This window comes from Ranitomeya imitator, chromosome 4 (genome assembly GCF_032444005.1).
Source record: "Ranitomeya imitator isolate aRanImi1 chromosome 4, aRanImi1.pri, whole genome shotgun sequence".
Taxonomy (NCBI): Eukaryota; Metazoa; Chordata; class Amphibia; order Anura; family Dendrobatidae; genus Ranitomeya; species Ranitomeya imitator.
Genome location: NC_091285.1, coordinates 673009574 through 673026185, shown reverse-complemented (window position 1 = coordinate 673026185; position 16612 = coordinate 673009574). Strand labels below are relative to the sequence as shown.

At 41.6% G+C, this 16612-nt stretch overlaps 1 protein-coding gene across 1 annotated transcript in view; it reads left to right on the top strand.

Moving 5' to 3' along the window:
* The window catches only part of LOC138674679 (A.superbus venom factor 1-like), a 372946-nt gene that overhangs the window by 11289 nt on the left and 345045 nt on the right, over nucleotides 1–16612 (top strand). Inside the window, exons 2-5 of the mRNA XM_069762494.1 lie at nucleotides 7461–7647; nucleotides 7754–7910; nucleotides 9334–9404; nucleotides 13906–13997. Of these exons, the coding sequence (XP_069618595.1) occupies nucleotides 7461–7647; nucleotides 7754–7910; nucleotides 9334–9404; nucleotides 13906–13997 (507 nt within the window). The remainder of the gene's footprint in view (nucleotides 1–7460; nucleotides 7648–7753; nucleotides 7911–9333; nucleotides 9405–13905; nucleotides 13998–16612) is intronic.

Here is a 16612-nt window from a genome sequence, read left to right as displayed (position 1 = left end):
TGCTTATAAAAAAGAAAATACTGGAGAGATATCAAATGCAGACATTTTAACATTAAAAACAAACACATACAACAAAAATCTGGTACAGTACTAAAAATGGCCACCAGCTACAATAACTTTCTCCTGCAAGTAGTTAACTGAAAGGTTTTTTCAATTTTAAACACAGATATGGCATCCACCGAGTGTTGTCCTGTCGCGTCTTCTTAATATTATTGCCAAGAAGATGCAAAACAATGAAAATAATAAAATCATTATTTACCAAAAAAATAGAGTAAGTCAAAACCACATTGCAAATAAACATTCATTACAAATAAAGAAGCAGGGCGCGTCCGAGGGTGAGTATATACCTAATAAGAATATAATCACCCTCGGACGCGCCCTGCTTCTTTCCGACAGCCTTCCTTCCTAAGAATCAGCCCTTCCGTGGTGTAGAGAGATGGTGTGTTACACTCCAAGGTGTTCCCCAGGTTGCCTTTCCTGAGCTTCGATCTTCCGGCTCTCGTTTAGTAGTTGTTGGAAACTACGCTGCATTGGGCCTACAAATTGGGTATGGGGTGTAGAGAGATGGTGTGTTCCACTCCAAGGTGTTCTCCAGGTTGCCTTTCCTGAGCTTCGATCTTCCGGCTCTCGTTTAGTAGTTGTTGGAAACTACGCTGCATTAGGCCTACAAATTGGGTATGGGGTGTAGAGAGATGGTGTGTTCCACTGTAGAGAGATGGTGTGTTCCACTCCAAGGTGTTCCCCAGGTTTCCTCGCCAATGCTTCGATCATCATGCTCTCGTTTAGTAGTTGTTGGAAACTACGCTGCATTAGGCCTACAAATTGGGTATGGGGTGTAGAGAGATGGTGTGTTCCACTCCAAGGTGTTCCCCAGGTTTCCTCGCCAATGCTTCGATCATCATGCTCTCGTTTAGTAGTTGTTGGAAACTACGCTGCATTAGACCTACAAATTGGGTATGGGGTGTAGAGAGATGGTGTGTTCCACTCCAAGGTGTTCTCCAGGTTGCCTTTCCTGAACTTCTATCTTCAGGCTCTCATTAAATTGTGGTTAAACGGAACAACTGCATTTGGCGTACTAGTTGGTTTGGGGCCTACTATCGGTGTCTGCCGCTCCTTGCTGTTCTCCTGGTTTCCTGTCCTGATATTCCGTTTTCAGGCGCTCGTTAAGTAGTTGTTAATGTTAGACTGCATTTGGCCTACTAGTTGGGTTGGGGCCTACTATCGGTGTCTGCCACTCCTTGCTGTTCTCCTCCACTGAACAAAGCTGTGCCGCCTGTTTACTACTGTTGCCAATTTTGAACTGCATTTCGACTACTTACTGATTTGGGCCTACTCTCTGTGTCAGCCTCTCATTCCAGTTGTCCTCCACTGCAATGCCCCCTGGTTATTCCTGTGTTACCAATTTAGAACTGCATTTAGCCCACTTTATTATTTGGGCCTATATCTGTGTTTCCTCCTCATCCTGCCCATTGCCCAGCCAGTGATAGATGAGTCTGCTGGTACATTGACCCATAACGCAACATTCCCCGTGCACGCTACACAACAACATTGTGACCCTGCTGAAAGTCAGGTTGCTCTTCCCGCATACCATACCACCTTACACGGGGACAAAGAGGAAGGTGCAGATGAAAGTGCAGGTTCCTTCATCAGGTGGGGGGAGGAATACTAGTTGGCGACGTCACTGGCACAGGGCCTCTCATAGTACGCAAAAGTGTTGCTGCCGGTGGGAGGCGCCCCCGCCGTGCAAACACACCGCTGTACTTTGAGGGGCCCTGTGCCAGTGCCAATGCCAACGAGTGGGCCCCCCCTGCTTGCTCAGGATCACAGCACTTGCAAAGTTGAAATACTTACCTCTCCGTGCTCCACTGCCGTGACGTGGTCCAGATTTCCTGGGCCCACTAATTACTTGAACCAGCCCTACCCACCACAACTTTAGCCAAATGACCCCCAATTTCAAATGCCTTCCAATTATTATAAGGTAAATTACGCTTGACAAGCTTCATTAAGAAGAATGGATGGTTTTGACATTAAAATGGGCACTCTAGGTGTTTTCCTGGCCCCCACTCACTGCCGACTATGCTGCCCCATTGACTTGCATTGGGTTTCGTGTTTCGGTCGATCCCGACTTTACGTCATAATCGGCCGATTTCACTCGACCCGACTTTTGAGATAGTCGGGTTTCGCGAAACCCGGCTCGACTCTGAAAAGGTCAAGGTCGCTCAACTCTAGTCAGTATAATTCGGTGTATGGCTAAAGTTCAATGCATCATTCATGGTATCTTACCAGCAGAATGGGAAATGTCCCCAGTGTCTCCTCAATGGTCACAGTACCTCCCATGGTCACTCTACACCAGTGATCCCCAACTCTGGTCCTCAAGAGCCACCAACAGGTCATGTTTTCAGAATTTCCTTTGTATTGTCCAGGTGATGCAATTATTACCTCTTCAATACTAAGGAAATCCTGAAAACATGACCTATTGGTGGCTCTTGAGGACCAGAGTTGGGGAGCGCTGCTATACACGATAGTTATATTGGAACTATACAATAATGCATGGCACACTATGTGCTGTTCTCTATGGAGTAGACACGATATTTGATGTTAGGACAAAAGAATTGTGTCGGAGACATGTAGGTACTGCATGGCACTATGATGAAAGAATTCTCTAAAAATATTATGTGAGTTATGCACATTATTAATACTATACTATCACATGCAGTGATATATACTCACATGCAGTGTGACCAAATAATAAAAAATGATCACTACTACGGTACTGATATATAAAAGACAATTTTATTAAGACAAAATTTAAAATTCAATTATTCACAAATACTGTAAACAACATGTAAGAAAAAAGGGTGTAGAATCCACAAAAAGGGACCTTGCTGCCATAGGCTAACTCTAAATCACTGGGATTAGAATTGACATCAATACATAAAAAGGACCCATAAGAAAATACCACCTAAATATGTCCAAGAATAGCTGTGTGAGGAACTATAAAGGCAATGTACAGATGGCCCTTACTATAATGGAATCCCCTAATAGGAGAACCTAACAGCCATATCACTCACAAAGAAAAAATGGCCTAAAGCCAAAAAGACATAAACTAGTGGGAAATATGGGAAAATACCTTTAGTGCGTCCCGTGTGAGAGCCTCGGCGTCCCTCTGCCCCGACGTGCGTTTCGCTTCTTCTAGAGGCGTGCCAGGGCAGGGGGTAGGCCGGAATATATGTCACAGTTTGCGCCGTTCATTGGGCCGTACTGATGGAAAACCGCCATCAGCTGTGAGAGAGCAGAGCGATGTAATGTTGCGCCGGCGTCTAAGCTCCGCATCACATGTACGGAAACCGGAGGTGACCACAAAGTACTTCCCGTCTAATAGGTAAATGCAGCAGTACTACGTGCTACTGCGCAGGCGTGTAGTCCCCGCATAGCGTGTACGGAATCCGGAAGTGAAGAAAGGACTTCCCATCTCTTACGGAATATGGAGCAGAGCAAGGTGACACTGTGCAAGCGTCTAATATCCGCACTACATGTAGGGAAAACCGGAAGCCATAGTGGAAAACTGCCCGTGAGAAACAGTGTGCAGATACTCATGGTCCGTGGGACTATCGGCGCATGCCCAGATCTATAAGCACCCGAAACCATGGGACACCAGACAGCGGTAATGAGGTCGGCGGCACCAGGTCGTCCATAAGTACGCTCGGCAACACCGTACCTCAAACAGCACCACTGTCCGGCTATCCCTCAGGTCCGCACTCCATTCATGCGCACCCCCCACGGACATGAGAAATCCTACACAGAGATGTCCTGTATTAAAAGGGTGGAACAATAAAGTGCAATGTGCTTGTTTAGTGATAAAAATGCCTATATGTGATGTTATGTCCATGGTACACATGGATAAATGTAATTACTATATATCAACCATGACACAAATCATAGCCATGGTAATAAAGTGTAAAATTAATAAAGATAATGAAAAATAAAAAATACTATATTATAGTGAGATGAATAGCAAACCCCTAATGGGAGTATGGTGTAGTGTGTGAATCCCATATGTCAGAAACCATATAACTGACATAAGAGGTATCAAATATGCACTCAAGAAAAGACAGTAATGTAAACCCATATAGTGATATCCTCAAAATACAACGACATCCCTATAACACAATATATATAATGGCCCAAAAACCTACACGGAGACTGAAACCACAATGATAACAATAATAAAAAAAAATAAAAAAAACCTAAAGAGAAAGATCCTCCACTCAAACAATGGATGGACTATATATGATATACTGAGGGGCAAAATCCCACTAATCCTACCAAGCATCAAATGATAAATAAATGTATAATATACAATCCATGAAGAGTCATATTAATCATAACTTGGAAGAAGCTGGATATTCCTCAGGTCTTCAAAGAACGTCCCATCCCAAGATAGCAATTTCTTGAATGTAGTCTGGTAAGAAGATATAATTCTCATCCTCGCTCCCACAGCCCAGAATGGTTATCATAAACGGCCAGCATACATGGATGGTAAACTGTAGTAAAGCATATAAACATAAAAATGAATAAAAGCCAACATACCACAAACATATAAAAAGTAATAAAGAGAATATAAAAACAAAAAAACCAACCAGAAATAATATTAAACCCAGAGAAAACCCTCTACCATCCTACTTCCTAAGCCATGTAATAGATCACAAAAACGCACCAAAGCCGAAGCTCTCATTAAGCCCTTGAGGTACAAGAGTGCCCAGTCTGTATATCCATTGGCTTTCTTTTTTAGCCAATCTTTTACCCATATCCCCTCCCCTAGGTCCAAGATCAAGTATATCAATGCCCGTAACTGTCAACAATCTAGAATTACATTGATGGTACCGCTTGAAATGCTTAGGGAGAGTCTTCAATGCGGTGTCATCAGTACTCCCTTTGGCCTTCTCAATATCAAGGCAATGCTCTCGTACCCTGATCTTCAACTCACGACTGGTCATGCCAATATAGACTTTCCCACATGGGCACATAGCATGATAGATGATGCCCTTTGATGAGCATGTAATGTTGCCCTAATATCGAAAGTCCTGGTGTTGTCATGATTATTAAAGGTAGTGCTTTTTCTCATGTTGGCACACCCCTTACATATACCACAAGGGAAGAATCCCCTTTTCCCCTTGGTCTTGTTGTAATTGGCCATTCTTTTGGGGTCATACATGCTATGCACTAGCATATCCCGTAAACTAGGAGCTCTCCTTGCCACCATTGAGGGTCGTTCAGGAAGCATTTGTTTCAAAATGGGGTCTGTGAACAAGATCTTCCAGTGTTTGGAAATCACCTCGCGAAGATCTTTCCACTCACTGCTGTAGTTGGTAATAAATCTTACCTGGTTGTCCTGTTCCATTTTAGTTGGTACTAGTTTGTTTTTATGTAGTAGTTGTTGTCTCGGGGTATTTTTCGCTCTCCAGTATCCATTCTGTATAGCCCGGCGATTATATCCACGGTCCTGGAATCTGCTTCTTAGTGCCTTGGCTTGTGCCTCAAATTGATCTTCCTCTGAGCAGATCCTCTTAATACGTAAGTATTGACCTATCGGTATGTTATTGGTGGTGGATTTAGGATGCAATGATGACGCGTGTAGCAATGAATTTGTTGCTGTGGGCTTCCGGAATACTGTGGTAGATAAGTGTCCATCGGGTGACGCTATAATAGATAGGTCCAGAAAGTCAATTTCACGCCCATACTTATATGTGGAGCTTAATGTTCCTATCATTTTGATTTAACCTAACCATCAAGTCCCTAAGCTCTTCCACCGGACCCTCCCAGATGAACATAACATCATCAATGAAGCGAATCCAATTATGGATTCGCTCCATACCCTGTATCTCGCTTTCTTGGAATATGGACCACTCCCAGGACCCGATGAACAAATTTGCGTATGAGAGGGCACAAGAGGCCCCCATCGCTGTACCCTGCTGTTGTAAGTAGACCCTCCCAGCGAACATGAAGGCATTATGTGTGAGGATGAATTTGAGCAGTTTGAGAATGAATTCAGACATGTCCCTCTCAATGCTACTATGAAAAAGATATTTTTTCACTGCTTGTAGGCCATCGGCATGCCTGATGCTGGAGTACAAAGCCTCAACACCGGCCGTGACTAAGATCATATCATCGGTTAATTGTATATTTTCCAGATGGCCTAGGGCAGCGGTAGTGTCCTTGATATACGAGGGCAATTGGACTACCAAAGGTTTTAAGTAATGTTCGATTATGTCACAGGCAATTTCGCATAACCCCTCATTGGGGTTTAATAACATTATTAATACTGTATGGTACAATTTTTAGACATTGCAATAAATGGCTTTAGGGAAAACATTATGGTAATATCAGTTTCTTTTTCCTTTATTTCTAAATTAAAGAAGTTGTCCACAACTTTAACACTGATGGCCTATTCTTGGAATGCGACACCCTGCAGCCACGCTGATCAGCTGTTCACGGTGTCAGCAGCAGTTGGAACCGATCAGTTACGGAGCTGCACAGCACAGCTCAGCCTACAGTGTAGTGGCCCCGGCTGAGTACTGCACATCCAGCCCCCTATTCAAATCAATTGAGGGTGGATGTGCAGTACCTATATCCATGGTCCCTTACCAGCCTGAGAATACCATCCTCAGCTGTCTGCTTTAGCTAGGCTGGTTATCAAAAATGGGGGGGCCCGATGCCTTTTTTGTAAATTATTTATTTAAATAACTTAAAAAAACTAGCGCGAGGACTCATCTATTCTTGATAATGCTTACTGCTGAGGGTTGGAGCCCCCAGCTGTGAGTTTTGCCTGGCTGCTTATCAAACACACAAGGGAACCCACGCCATTTAAAAATAAAATATTTAGTGCACCGGCCCCGGCCCCATCCACCACTCCTGCTCTTGCTGTTATTAGCAGCAGGCGTAGGATAATGGGAGTAGTAGTCCCATCAGCCAACGCCAGTGACCGAAGATAGACTTGTTACCTATGATCACAGCTGCAGGCTCACGCTCTCATTGGACAGCATGGGATCCGCGGCCATCTGACGAGCGGAGATGATTTTACTGTCGATCAGAAGCAGTGTTTGTGGTTCTATCATGCACATGACAGTGCGAGAAACACCCGGTGTTCAGAGGGCTGAACCCGAAAAGTAACATGGACTTCCTGTTGTAGTCCGTGTTCGGAGTCCGTGCCCAAACAGTAGTTGTTTAGTATGGACGCCGAACCTTTACTGTTCTGTGCACCCATCGCCACTTGCTGCATGTCAGCAGGTTAGCTATCACGGCCTATACTAAGGATAGGACATGAATGTTAAAGTAATGAGCAACCGCTCTTAGTGGTCTCCACCTAACTTTCACCTAAGGGACCACAAAAGACCTTAATCAAGTCCCATTGTGTGTGCCGAATATTTGGGCTGATGTCTTCATTTGTGTTTCTATGACAGATGCACTCTCATTACACCGAACATTCTACGACTGGAGAGTGAAGAAACCATCGTTGTAGATGGACACGATAAAGCTTTCGAGGCTGAAGTTGAGATTCAAGATTTTCCTAGGAGAATTTTGAGTTTAGCAAAGCAGAAAATCTCTGTGAATAATGGCAACAAATTCCTGGGCACAGCCACAGTCAAGGTAAAATCATGGCATAAGACAACCGGCACTAATACACAGTATACAAATATCAGCCGATACTCTTCTCTTTTTAGAACATTTATTTCCTTCTTTCTTCTTCTTTTAGATTCCTTCTGATAAATTAGCTAAAGACCCCAAAAAATATGTCTATGTGATGGTGAAGTCTTCTGTGTGCAATATAGAAAAAGTTGTCCTGCTCAGCTATCAGAGCGGATATGCCTTCATTCAGACTGATAAGACAATCTATAAACCGGGATCTACAGGTATTAGCACTCAATTGTTGTGTCTGTTGGAATACACTTGTTGTATAGCTCAAATAAAGGAAATCTGTGAGCAGATTATTGATACCCTGTTAGGCGTCGAGTTCCCACCGCTGCATGGGGGAATCTTGAACCATATCTGCTGCGGTCTCCCATTCTGCTTCAGCCGCAGTGGAGCCTGCTCAGCAGAGAAGTCGGTCCCAGCGTCTCACTCAGCCTGATACTGTGCCAAGGGTTACTGCTGCCTTTCCAGGCTCTGCTTTTGTGGCCAGTACTGGTCAAGGGCGAGCAGGCTTTTCTGGAACTAAGTCTTGCTTTGCACACACTGAGCATGCCCACGGGAAGATCTCTCTTTGGAGGTCGGGGGTCACACGCTCAGCTCCCATTGGTTCTCCAGGAAGGTCCTGAAGAGCTGCAGCTATAAAACGTTCGCATGGCTGCATGGCCATGCGCTAGTATCAGCTTTTGTTATGAGCTTTGCTTTCTTGTGGTCATGTCTGCTTGTGGTCAGGTTCGGCTGAAATAAGCCCCTAGAATACCGGCACCTCTGGTGAGGAGTTTGTGTGTAAGAATTCAGGACTGGCATATAGCCACTAGAATTCCGGCTCCACCAGAGAGGAGTTGTTTGTATGTTTGACTGCATGACCTCTGATTGCTGACTGCTCTGCTTGATAGCTGTGATCCTCTGTGAGGTTAACAGGGCACAGCGTTTCTCTATCGTGGCGATTCTGTGATGTAACAGAATTCGCTTATACTGCCATATAGTGCCGTCATAACTAGCAGCAGGTTCTCTCCTGCATGGTGGACCCCGGGCTGCGAATGCACCTTTAAATTACATATATATATTTGGAGCATTCCGCCAGCCCTAACATACCCCTTCTGAAATTAGCATGATTATTGGGCTGCTTGTTACAGTTTTGATAAAATCAGTGTTTTATCTGCTGTAGATCTAGCAGCTCTCTAAATGCTGAGCTCGGCATATCCTCGCCCACACCACTGATTGGCTGTTTTGTGTGTACACTGTACATAGGCAGTTAGCTGCCAATCAGAGGAGCTAAAACAACTCATGAATATGGAGAACTACATGGTAACAGCTCAAGTAGTCCTCCAGTGATAATCTCCTGTTAATGAAATAGTGATTTTATCAAAACTACAGCAAGTAGACCAATGAGTAGCAGATTACTGGGATCATGATATTTACTCTCCATCATGTTGCTACAGAATCCCTTTAAGTTCTCATTGGAGAGAGAAAGATTCAGTAAGTGGTCAATCAAGCTCCACTGAGGACCTTCTAGATATTTATTTTCTCCACTCTCAGTAATTTCATTTCCTTAAAGCAAGAAATGCAAATGCTGGTCTTCGGGCTTAGCGTCCTTGTCCACCTTGATTAGTTGTCTAACTGATCTTCTCTGTCTTCTTTGCACAGTTCTCTACCGCATCTTCTCTATAAACTACAAGATGTCTCCAATGAACACAAATTTGATCATTGAGTTTCTGGTAAGACAAATCTTCTCAACGCAAATTTTACCAATGAAATCAAAGCTATGTAACGAAAACTACTAATCAGATGTTAAATTGGAAATAGTAGAGCTACAACACTACTGTGCCACCAAAGTCGTGGTTTTAGTACAATCAGAAACAATTCTATGAAATGGTCTTCATCAAAGACGAACGCTGCGTTATAGTAGTTGGATCTTTATTTGTCCTTAGCAATTCAAAAAGATGCCATAAATCAGTCACTTTATGGTGTCCATAAAATGCCGTTACAGATTTTCTACCCAATTGATAAATCAGAATAATAGTTGCAGTACTGCACCAATAAAAAAAATGTAAAATATTATTTTATTTCTATTTCGGTTACAAAAAAAAACACCCAAAGAGGACCTTTCACCAGTTTGAGCATGATATTAGTGGCTGTAGGGCTGAAAAAAAGTACATTTTTATTTTTTTATTTCTCATCTCCGTTGTAGAGTTAATAACTTGCAAAGTTTAAATTCTAATTTATGCTTTTATGCTAAAACCAAGTGGATATTATCCAAGATTCTTCATTGGGGTTGGTCAGTTTTACTACTGCATGACATTGACCAATCATAAACAGAAGACATCATGTAGGGGAAAAAAAAAGAACACGCCCCCCACGGATAATCTTTGAAGTAGGTTTCTCATGTGAAATATACAATAACACACTGCTCTGCTTTCACTGATCTCATGTCTGGCATCTACTATGACTACAAAAGGGGAAAGTAGAGTCATTACAAGCACGTGTGCATCTGCAGCTCTTATTTCACAGCACTGTACAACATGTAAGTACTATACAGTGACCAAATAATACCACAAAGCCCAAAAGAAAGGGAGTAGGTCAAGTCAAACATTATGGAGTAGGATGGTATTGCATTATCCTTTCTAGTTAGTACTCAAGTAGCCCTTGGTCACTGAAATGCTTCCATTTTACTCCTATTTTAATGCAGCAGGTCTAGTGGCTACAACAGTAAAGACCATTCCTAACGCCGCGTTCTCCATTCTAGAAATTTGTATACACTTTAGTTCAAGCCAACACTAGAACTACTGATGGAGTAATTTTGACTCCTTTCGTTTTTTATTTCTCTTCTGTGACTACATTTTTCAGAATTCCGGCTTGAAACTCGGTGACTTTTCCTCAAATATGATGTGAAAAAAGATTTTGTGAGAATAAATAATTTTGGTAAAAAATTTGCGCGTTTTTTTCAAAATTTACCAAGAACTACTGAAGGGAGTCATTTTGACTCCCTACTATATTTTGAGGTCCTTTTTTCACTAAATGTTGCTATAAAGTTTTGTGCATAATTTTTTCACTCTGTCTTATTTACCCTGATGTTCATATAGATGTAGTTCAATTTACATGTCAACTTTTCACATTTTCCTTGTGTTTTACCTGCTTGTATTACTGTGTAATGCTGAACAAAATAGCTTGTTTACTCTAGGCTCTTATCTTATGCTAATGAAGGGTGGTGTTTTTCTAAGGTCCTAGCAGGAGACAGTATTCTGGATAGTAACTTTACTTTCAGTTCAGCTGAAGAGACAAAGAGAACAGACGCAGACATACGAGCTCTGAAGACTCATACAGGTATGAATTGTTATGAAATAGTTTAGCTGTCTGTCAACTGATTCAGCCCACCTACTTTTGAAGGTGGCAGAACAGTTATTATTTCTTTTAGTTTTCATTTCATTTCTATTTTTCAGCAGGGAACTATATAGAATTATGGAATTTGTGAGGAATATGGAGAGAAGACGTTTGATAAAGCCTCAGGATATTCTGGCTACTTTGCAATCCATACCGGAGGATGAATCAGAATCCGAATTGCAGGAACATGTATTTGATTCTGACAGTGATGAAGATTTCATTCCTCAGAACATATCAAGTGAATCTGAAGACTCAGAAGGAACAAATCCAGAAGGTAAGTAGTTATGTGTATTTATTTGTTCTTCCACACACTGAGTTAGGGCCTGTGCACACTAGCAGAATTCTGGCTGAATAGCCATCTGGATATTCTTGCCGCAATACAGGCCGTACCTGCCCGCTCATGCCTGAAGCTCCGCTCCGAACCCCGGGCTGGAGCCGCTGTCAGGGACAGAGCAGCGCTTGCTTACGCGCGAGCATGGCTCCGTCCCAGACAGCGGCTCCAGCCTGGGGTTCAGAGCGGAGCTTCAGGTATGAAACTCCGCTCTGTACCTGAGCGGGCAGGTACGGGTCGGATTGTGGTGAGAATATCCGGTCGGATATTCCGCCGCTAATCCAGCCAGTGTGCACGGACCCTTACAAAACAAAAATTCTAAATATTCATCAACTTTTTTCCAGATATTCCAAGCACATCAACTGGGGATCGGGCTCATGCAGTTATGTTGCCTCGTGACCATCCTCCTGGTCGTGGACAGAAAAAATCAGCAAAACGTCCCAGAAATGAAAGAACAACAGATAACGATGGCGGCGAAGGTAATGCAACAACAAACACCAGAGAAGGCGAATCTGAAGGAATACTAGTTTCAGCGGATGGTATTCAATGGAAACCTGTTGAAATTGGACAACACTTGCCTGGTAGGCGTGACAGCCAAAATATTCTTCGAGAAGCACCTGGCCCTACAGGATACGCCAGAAGAAATATCATTATCGATAGTCCTTTGAGCGCATGGTGTTTATTTTTTGATTCATATATATTGACACATATAAAGAACTGTACGCTTGCAGAAGCATACAGGAACAATAATTTACAGTTTACTCTATCTGATGAGGAGCTAGATGCATTCATTGCGATATTCTATGCTCGTGGAATATCTGGCACGAACCGTCACTCGATTAGCAGTATTTGGTGTAATGACTGGGGAATACCGTTTTGCAAAGCGACAATGTCTAGGGACCGCTTTGTTGAAATTATGAGGTTTCTCAGATTTGATGAGAAATCTACTCGATCGGAGAGACTGCAAACGGACAAGTTTGCTCTATTTTCTACTGTGTGGGACAGGTTTATTGAAAATTGTATTGCGTGTTACAAACCTGGCCCATACATAACGGTGGATGAGCAACTTTTCCCAAGCAAAACTAGGTGTCCATTCACGCAGTACATGCCTTCCAAACCAGATAAATATGGCCACAAATATTGGCTAGCTGTTGATAAGGAGAGCAAATATCTGGCAAATGGCTTACCTTATCTAGGCAAAGATGACACACGCCGTGCTGAGGACCGTTTAGCTGACCATGTGGTAATGAAGTTATTGGACCCGTTTTTGAAAAAAGGTCGCAATGTTACAACCGATAATCATTTTACTTCATTAAAATTAGCTAAACAGCTAAAAAGCAAAGGAACAACCATCGTGGGAACACTGAATAAGATAAGGCGAGAAGTGCCTAAAGAAATAAAATCCATGAAAGAGGAATTGTACAACACTAAAGTGTTTAGAAATGAAGACAATTTTACACTTACAGTATATCAAGGAAAGCCCAACAAAAATGTTGTCATTTTGAGTTCCGTCCATCCAGATGTTGTTGTTGCGTCTGATTCCGCTAAAAAACTCCAGAAACGGTAAAGTTTTACAATGAAACAAAATATGGAGTAGCTGGAGTGGATCAGATGGCACGAAAATATACCACTCGAACATGCACAAGGAGATGGCCTGTTCATGCATTTGAAAATGCCTTAGACTTTGCGGGTATAAATGCATGTATAATATTCAAGGAGATTACCCACCAAAAAATGTCACGCAAGGCATTTTTGCAAACGCTTGTGAGAGAGTTGAGTGGTCCTTATGTCACAGATAGGGAAAAGGGTTCCACGTCCCAAGTTTCTACATGTTCAGAAGTGATGGTTCAAACAAAATTTTGCCAGATCAAAGAAAAGTGCAAGAAAAATAGATCTGTCGGCAATTGTAAGACTTGTGGTAAGTCTTTGTGTGGGCAATGTACTGCCATAAATCAAAGGCAATGCCTAAAATGCGAAACACCAAATGTTTAGAAGGTGAATTCTGCGCCATATTTTCATTTTATTGCTCCTCCACCTACATTTTCTCTGCTTTTTGTTCTTCAGTTGTTGTTTATATGTGTGCACTTGAATAAAAAAAAATGTTTGAAAAACGTCTATTATAATTATTGTTATTTTCTGTAGAAAAATAAGAAAAGCAGAAAAAAAACAATCAAAAGCATTACTGTTGGATCTCACAATAATAATACATTACAAAAAATATAATTATTAATAAATAACCACAAATGAAACTCTAAAAATAAACGAAAACAAGCAAGGAGTCAAAATGACTCCTTTCAGTAGTTCTAGGCGGGGTCACGAGTCCAGTAGTCCTAGTGTTAAAATTATCCGAAGTCTAAATCCAAGTCAACAATTTGAAGTCCAAGAAATGAATTTCAATATTGTTCAAATATTCAATTTATCACCTAGTTTATAAATTAAATCATTTGGATGATCTAACTTTACACCTATTACATTGATTGCTTCATTTTCTTCTTTTTTTTGTACAGACGCCTGAAAACGTAATTGTTAATAGATATGTGACAAACATAGGCGATTCTGGTATTGGTTCCTTTTCATTCAGACTACCTGAAGTACAGAGGTAAATATCACATTTATCTGGTTGTTTAACCCTTTAGTGACCTAGCTTATTTTGACCTTAATGGCCAGGCCAAATTTTTGAATTCTGACCAGTGTCACTTTATGTGGTAACAACTCTGGAACACTTTAACATGCATGTCCCAGTGATTCTGAGATTGTTTTTCTTCCGTGACACATTGTACTTTATGGTAGTGGCAAATTTAGTTCAATACACTTTGCGTTTATTTTGTAAAAATATTAGAAATTTTGAGAAAAATTAGCAATTTTCAAACTGTAAACTTTAATATCCTTAAACCATTAAGTCATGCTACAGAAAATAATGAGTAAATAACATTTCCCGTTACAGTCTGTTTAGAAAGGATCGTAAAAATCGGAGAGGAGGAGGGGTTTGTCTCTATGTAAAGTCTTGTCTAAAGTCCACTTTAAGGGAGGATATTAGCGAAGGAAATGAGGATGTTGAGTCCATATGGGTCGAAATTCATGGAGGGAAAAATGGTAACAAAATTCTCATTGGGGTCTGTTACAAACCCCCAAATATAACAGAAACCATGCAAAGTCTACTTCTAAAGCAGATAGATGAAGCTGCAACCCATAATGAGGTCCTGGTTATGGGGGACTTTAACTACCCGGATATTAACTGGGAAACAGAAACCTGTGAAACCCATAAAGGCAACAGGTTTCTGCTAATAACCAAGAAAAATTATCTTTCACAATTGGTGCAGAATCCAACCAGAGGAGCAGCACTTTTAGACCTAATACTATCTAATAGACCTGACAGAATAACAAATCTGCAGGTGGTCGGGCATCTAGGAAATAGCGACCACAATATTGTACAGTTTCACCTGTCTTTCACTAGGGGGACTTGTCAGGGAGTCACAAAAACACTGAACTTTAGGAAGGCAAAGTTTGACCAGCTTAGAGATGCCCTTAATCGGGTAGACTGGGACAATAGAAATAAGAATACAGATAATAAATGGGAAATGTTTAAGAACATCCTAAATAGGCAGTGTAAGCGGTTTATACCTTGTGGGAATAAAAGGACTAGAAATAGGAAAAACACAATGTGGCTAAACAAAGAAGTAAGACAGGCAATTAACAGTAAAAAGAAAGCATTTGCACTACTAAAGCAGGATGGCACCATTGAAGCTCTAAAAAACTATAGGGAGAAAAATACTTTATCTAAAAAACTAATTAAAGCTGCCAAAAAGGAAACAGAGAAGCACATTGCTAAGGAGAGTAAAACTAATCCCAAACTGTTCTTCAACTATATCAATAGTAAAAGAATAAAAACTGAAAATGTAGGCCCCTTAAAAAATAGTGAGGAAAGAATGGTTGTAGATGACGAGGAAAAAGCTAACATATTAAACACCTTCTTCTCCACGGTATTCACGGTGGAAAATGAAATGCTAGGTGAAATCCCAAGAAACAATGAAAACCCTATATTAAGGGTCACCAATCTAACCCAAGAAGAGGTGCGAAACCGGCTAAATAAGATTAAAATAGATAAATCTCCGGGTCCGGATGGCATACACCCACAAGTACTAAGAGAACTAAGTAATGTAATAGATAAACCATTATTTCTTATTTTTAGTGACTCTATAGCGACAGGGTCTGTTCCGCAGGACTGGCGCATAGCAAATGTGGTGCCAATATTCAAAAAGGGCTCTAAAAGTGAACCTGGAAATTATAGGCCAGTAAGTCTAACCTCTATTGTTGGTAAAATATTTGAAGGGTTTCTGAGGGATGTTATTCTGGATTATCTCAATGAGAATAACTGTTTAACTCCATATCAGCATGGGTTTATGAGAAATCGCTCCTGTCAAACCAATCTAATCAGTTTTTATGAAGAGGTAAGCTATAGGCTGGACCACGGTGAGTCATTGGACGTGGTATATCTCGATTTTTCCAAAGCGTTTGATACCGTGCCGCACAAGAGGTTGGTACACAAAATGAGAATGCTTGGTCTGGGGGAAAATGTGTGTAAATGGGTTAGTAACTGGCTTAGTGATAGAAAGCAGAGGGTGGTTATAAATGGTATAGTCTCTAACTGGGTCGCTGTGACCAGTGGGGTACCGCAGGGGTCAGTATTGGGACCTGTTCTCTTCAACATATTCATTAATGATCTGGTAGAAGGTTTACACAGTAAAATATCGATATTTGCAGATGATACAAAACTATGTAAAGCAGTTAATACAAGAGAAGATAGTATTCTGCTACAGATGGATCTGGATAAGTTGGAAACTTGGGCTGAAAGGTGGCAGATGAGGTTTAACAATGATAAATGTAAGGTTATACACATGGGAAGAGGGAATCAATATCACCATTACACACTGAATGGGAAACCACTGGGTAAATCTGACAGGGAGAAGGACTTGGGGATCCTAGTTAATGATAAACTTACCTGGAGCAGCCAGTGCCAGGCAGCAGCTGCCAAGGCAAACAGGATCATGGGGTGCATTAAAAGAGGTCTGGATACACATGATGAGAGCATTATACTGCCTCTGTACAAATCCCTAGTTAGACCGCACATGGAGTACTGTGTCCAGTTTTGGGCACCGGTGCTCAGGAAGGATATAATGGAACTAGAGAGAGTACAAAGGAGGGCAACAAAATTAA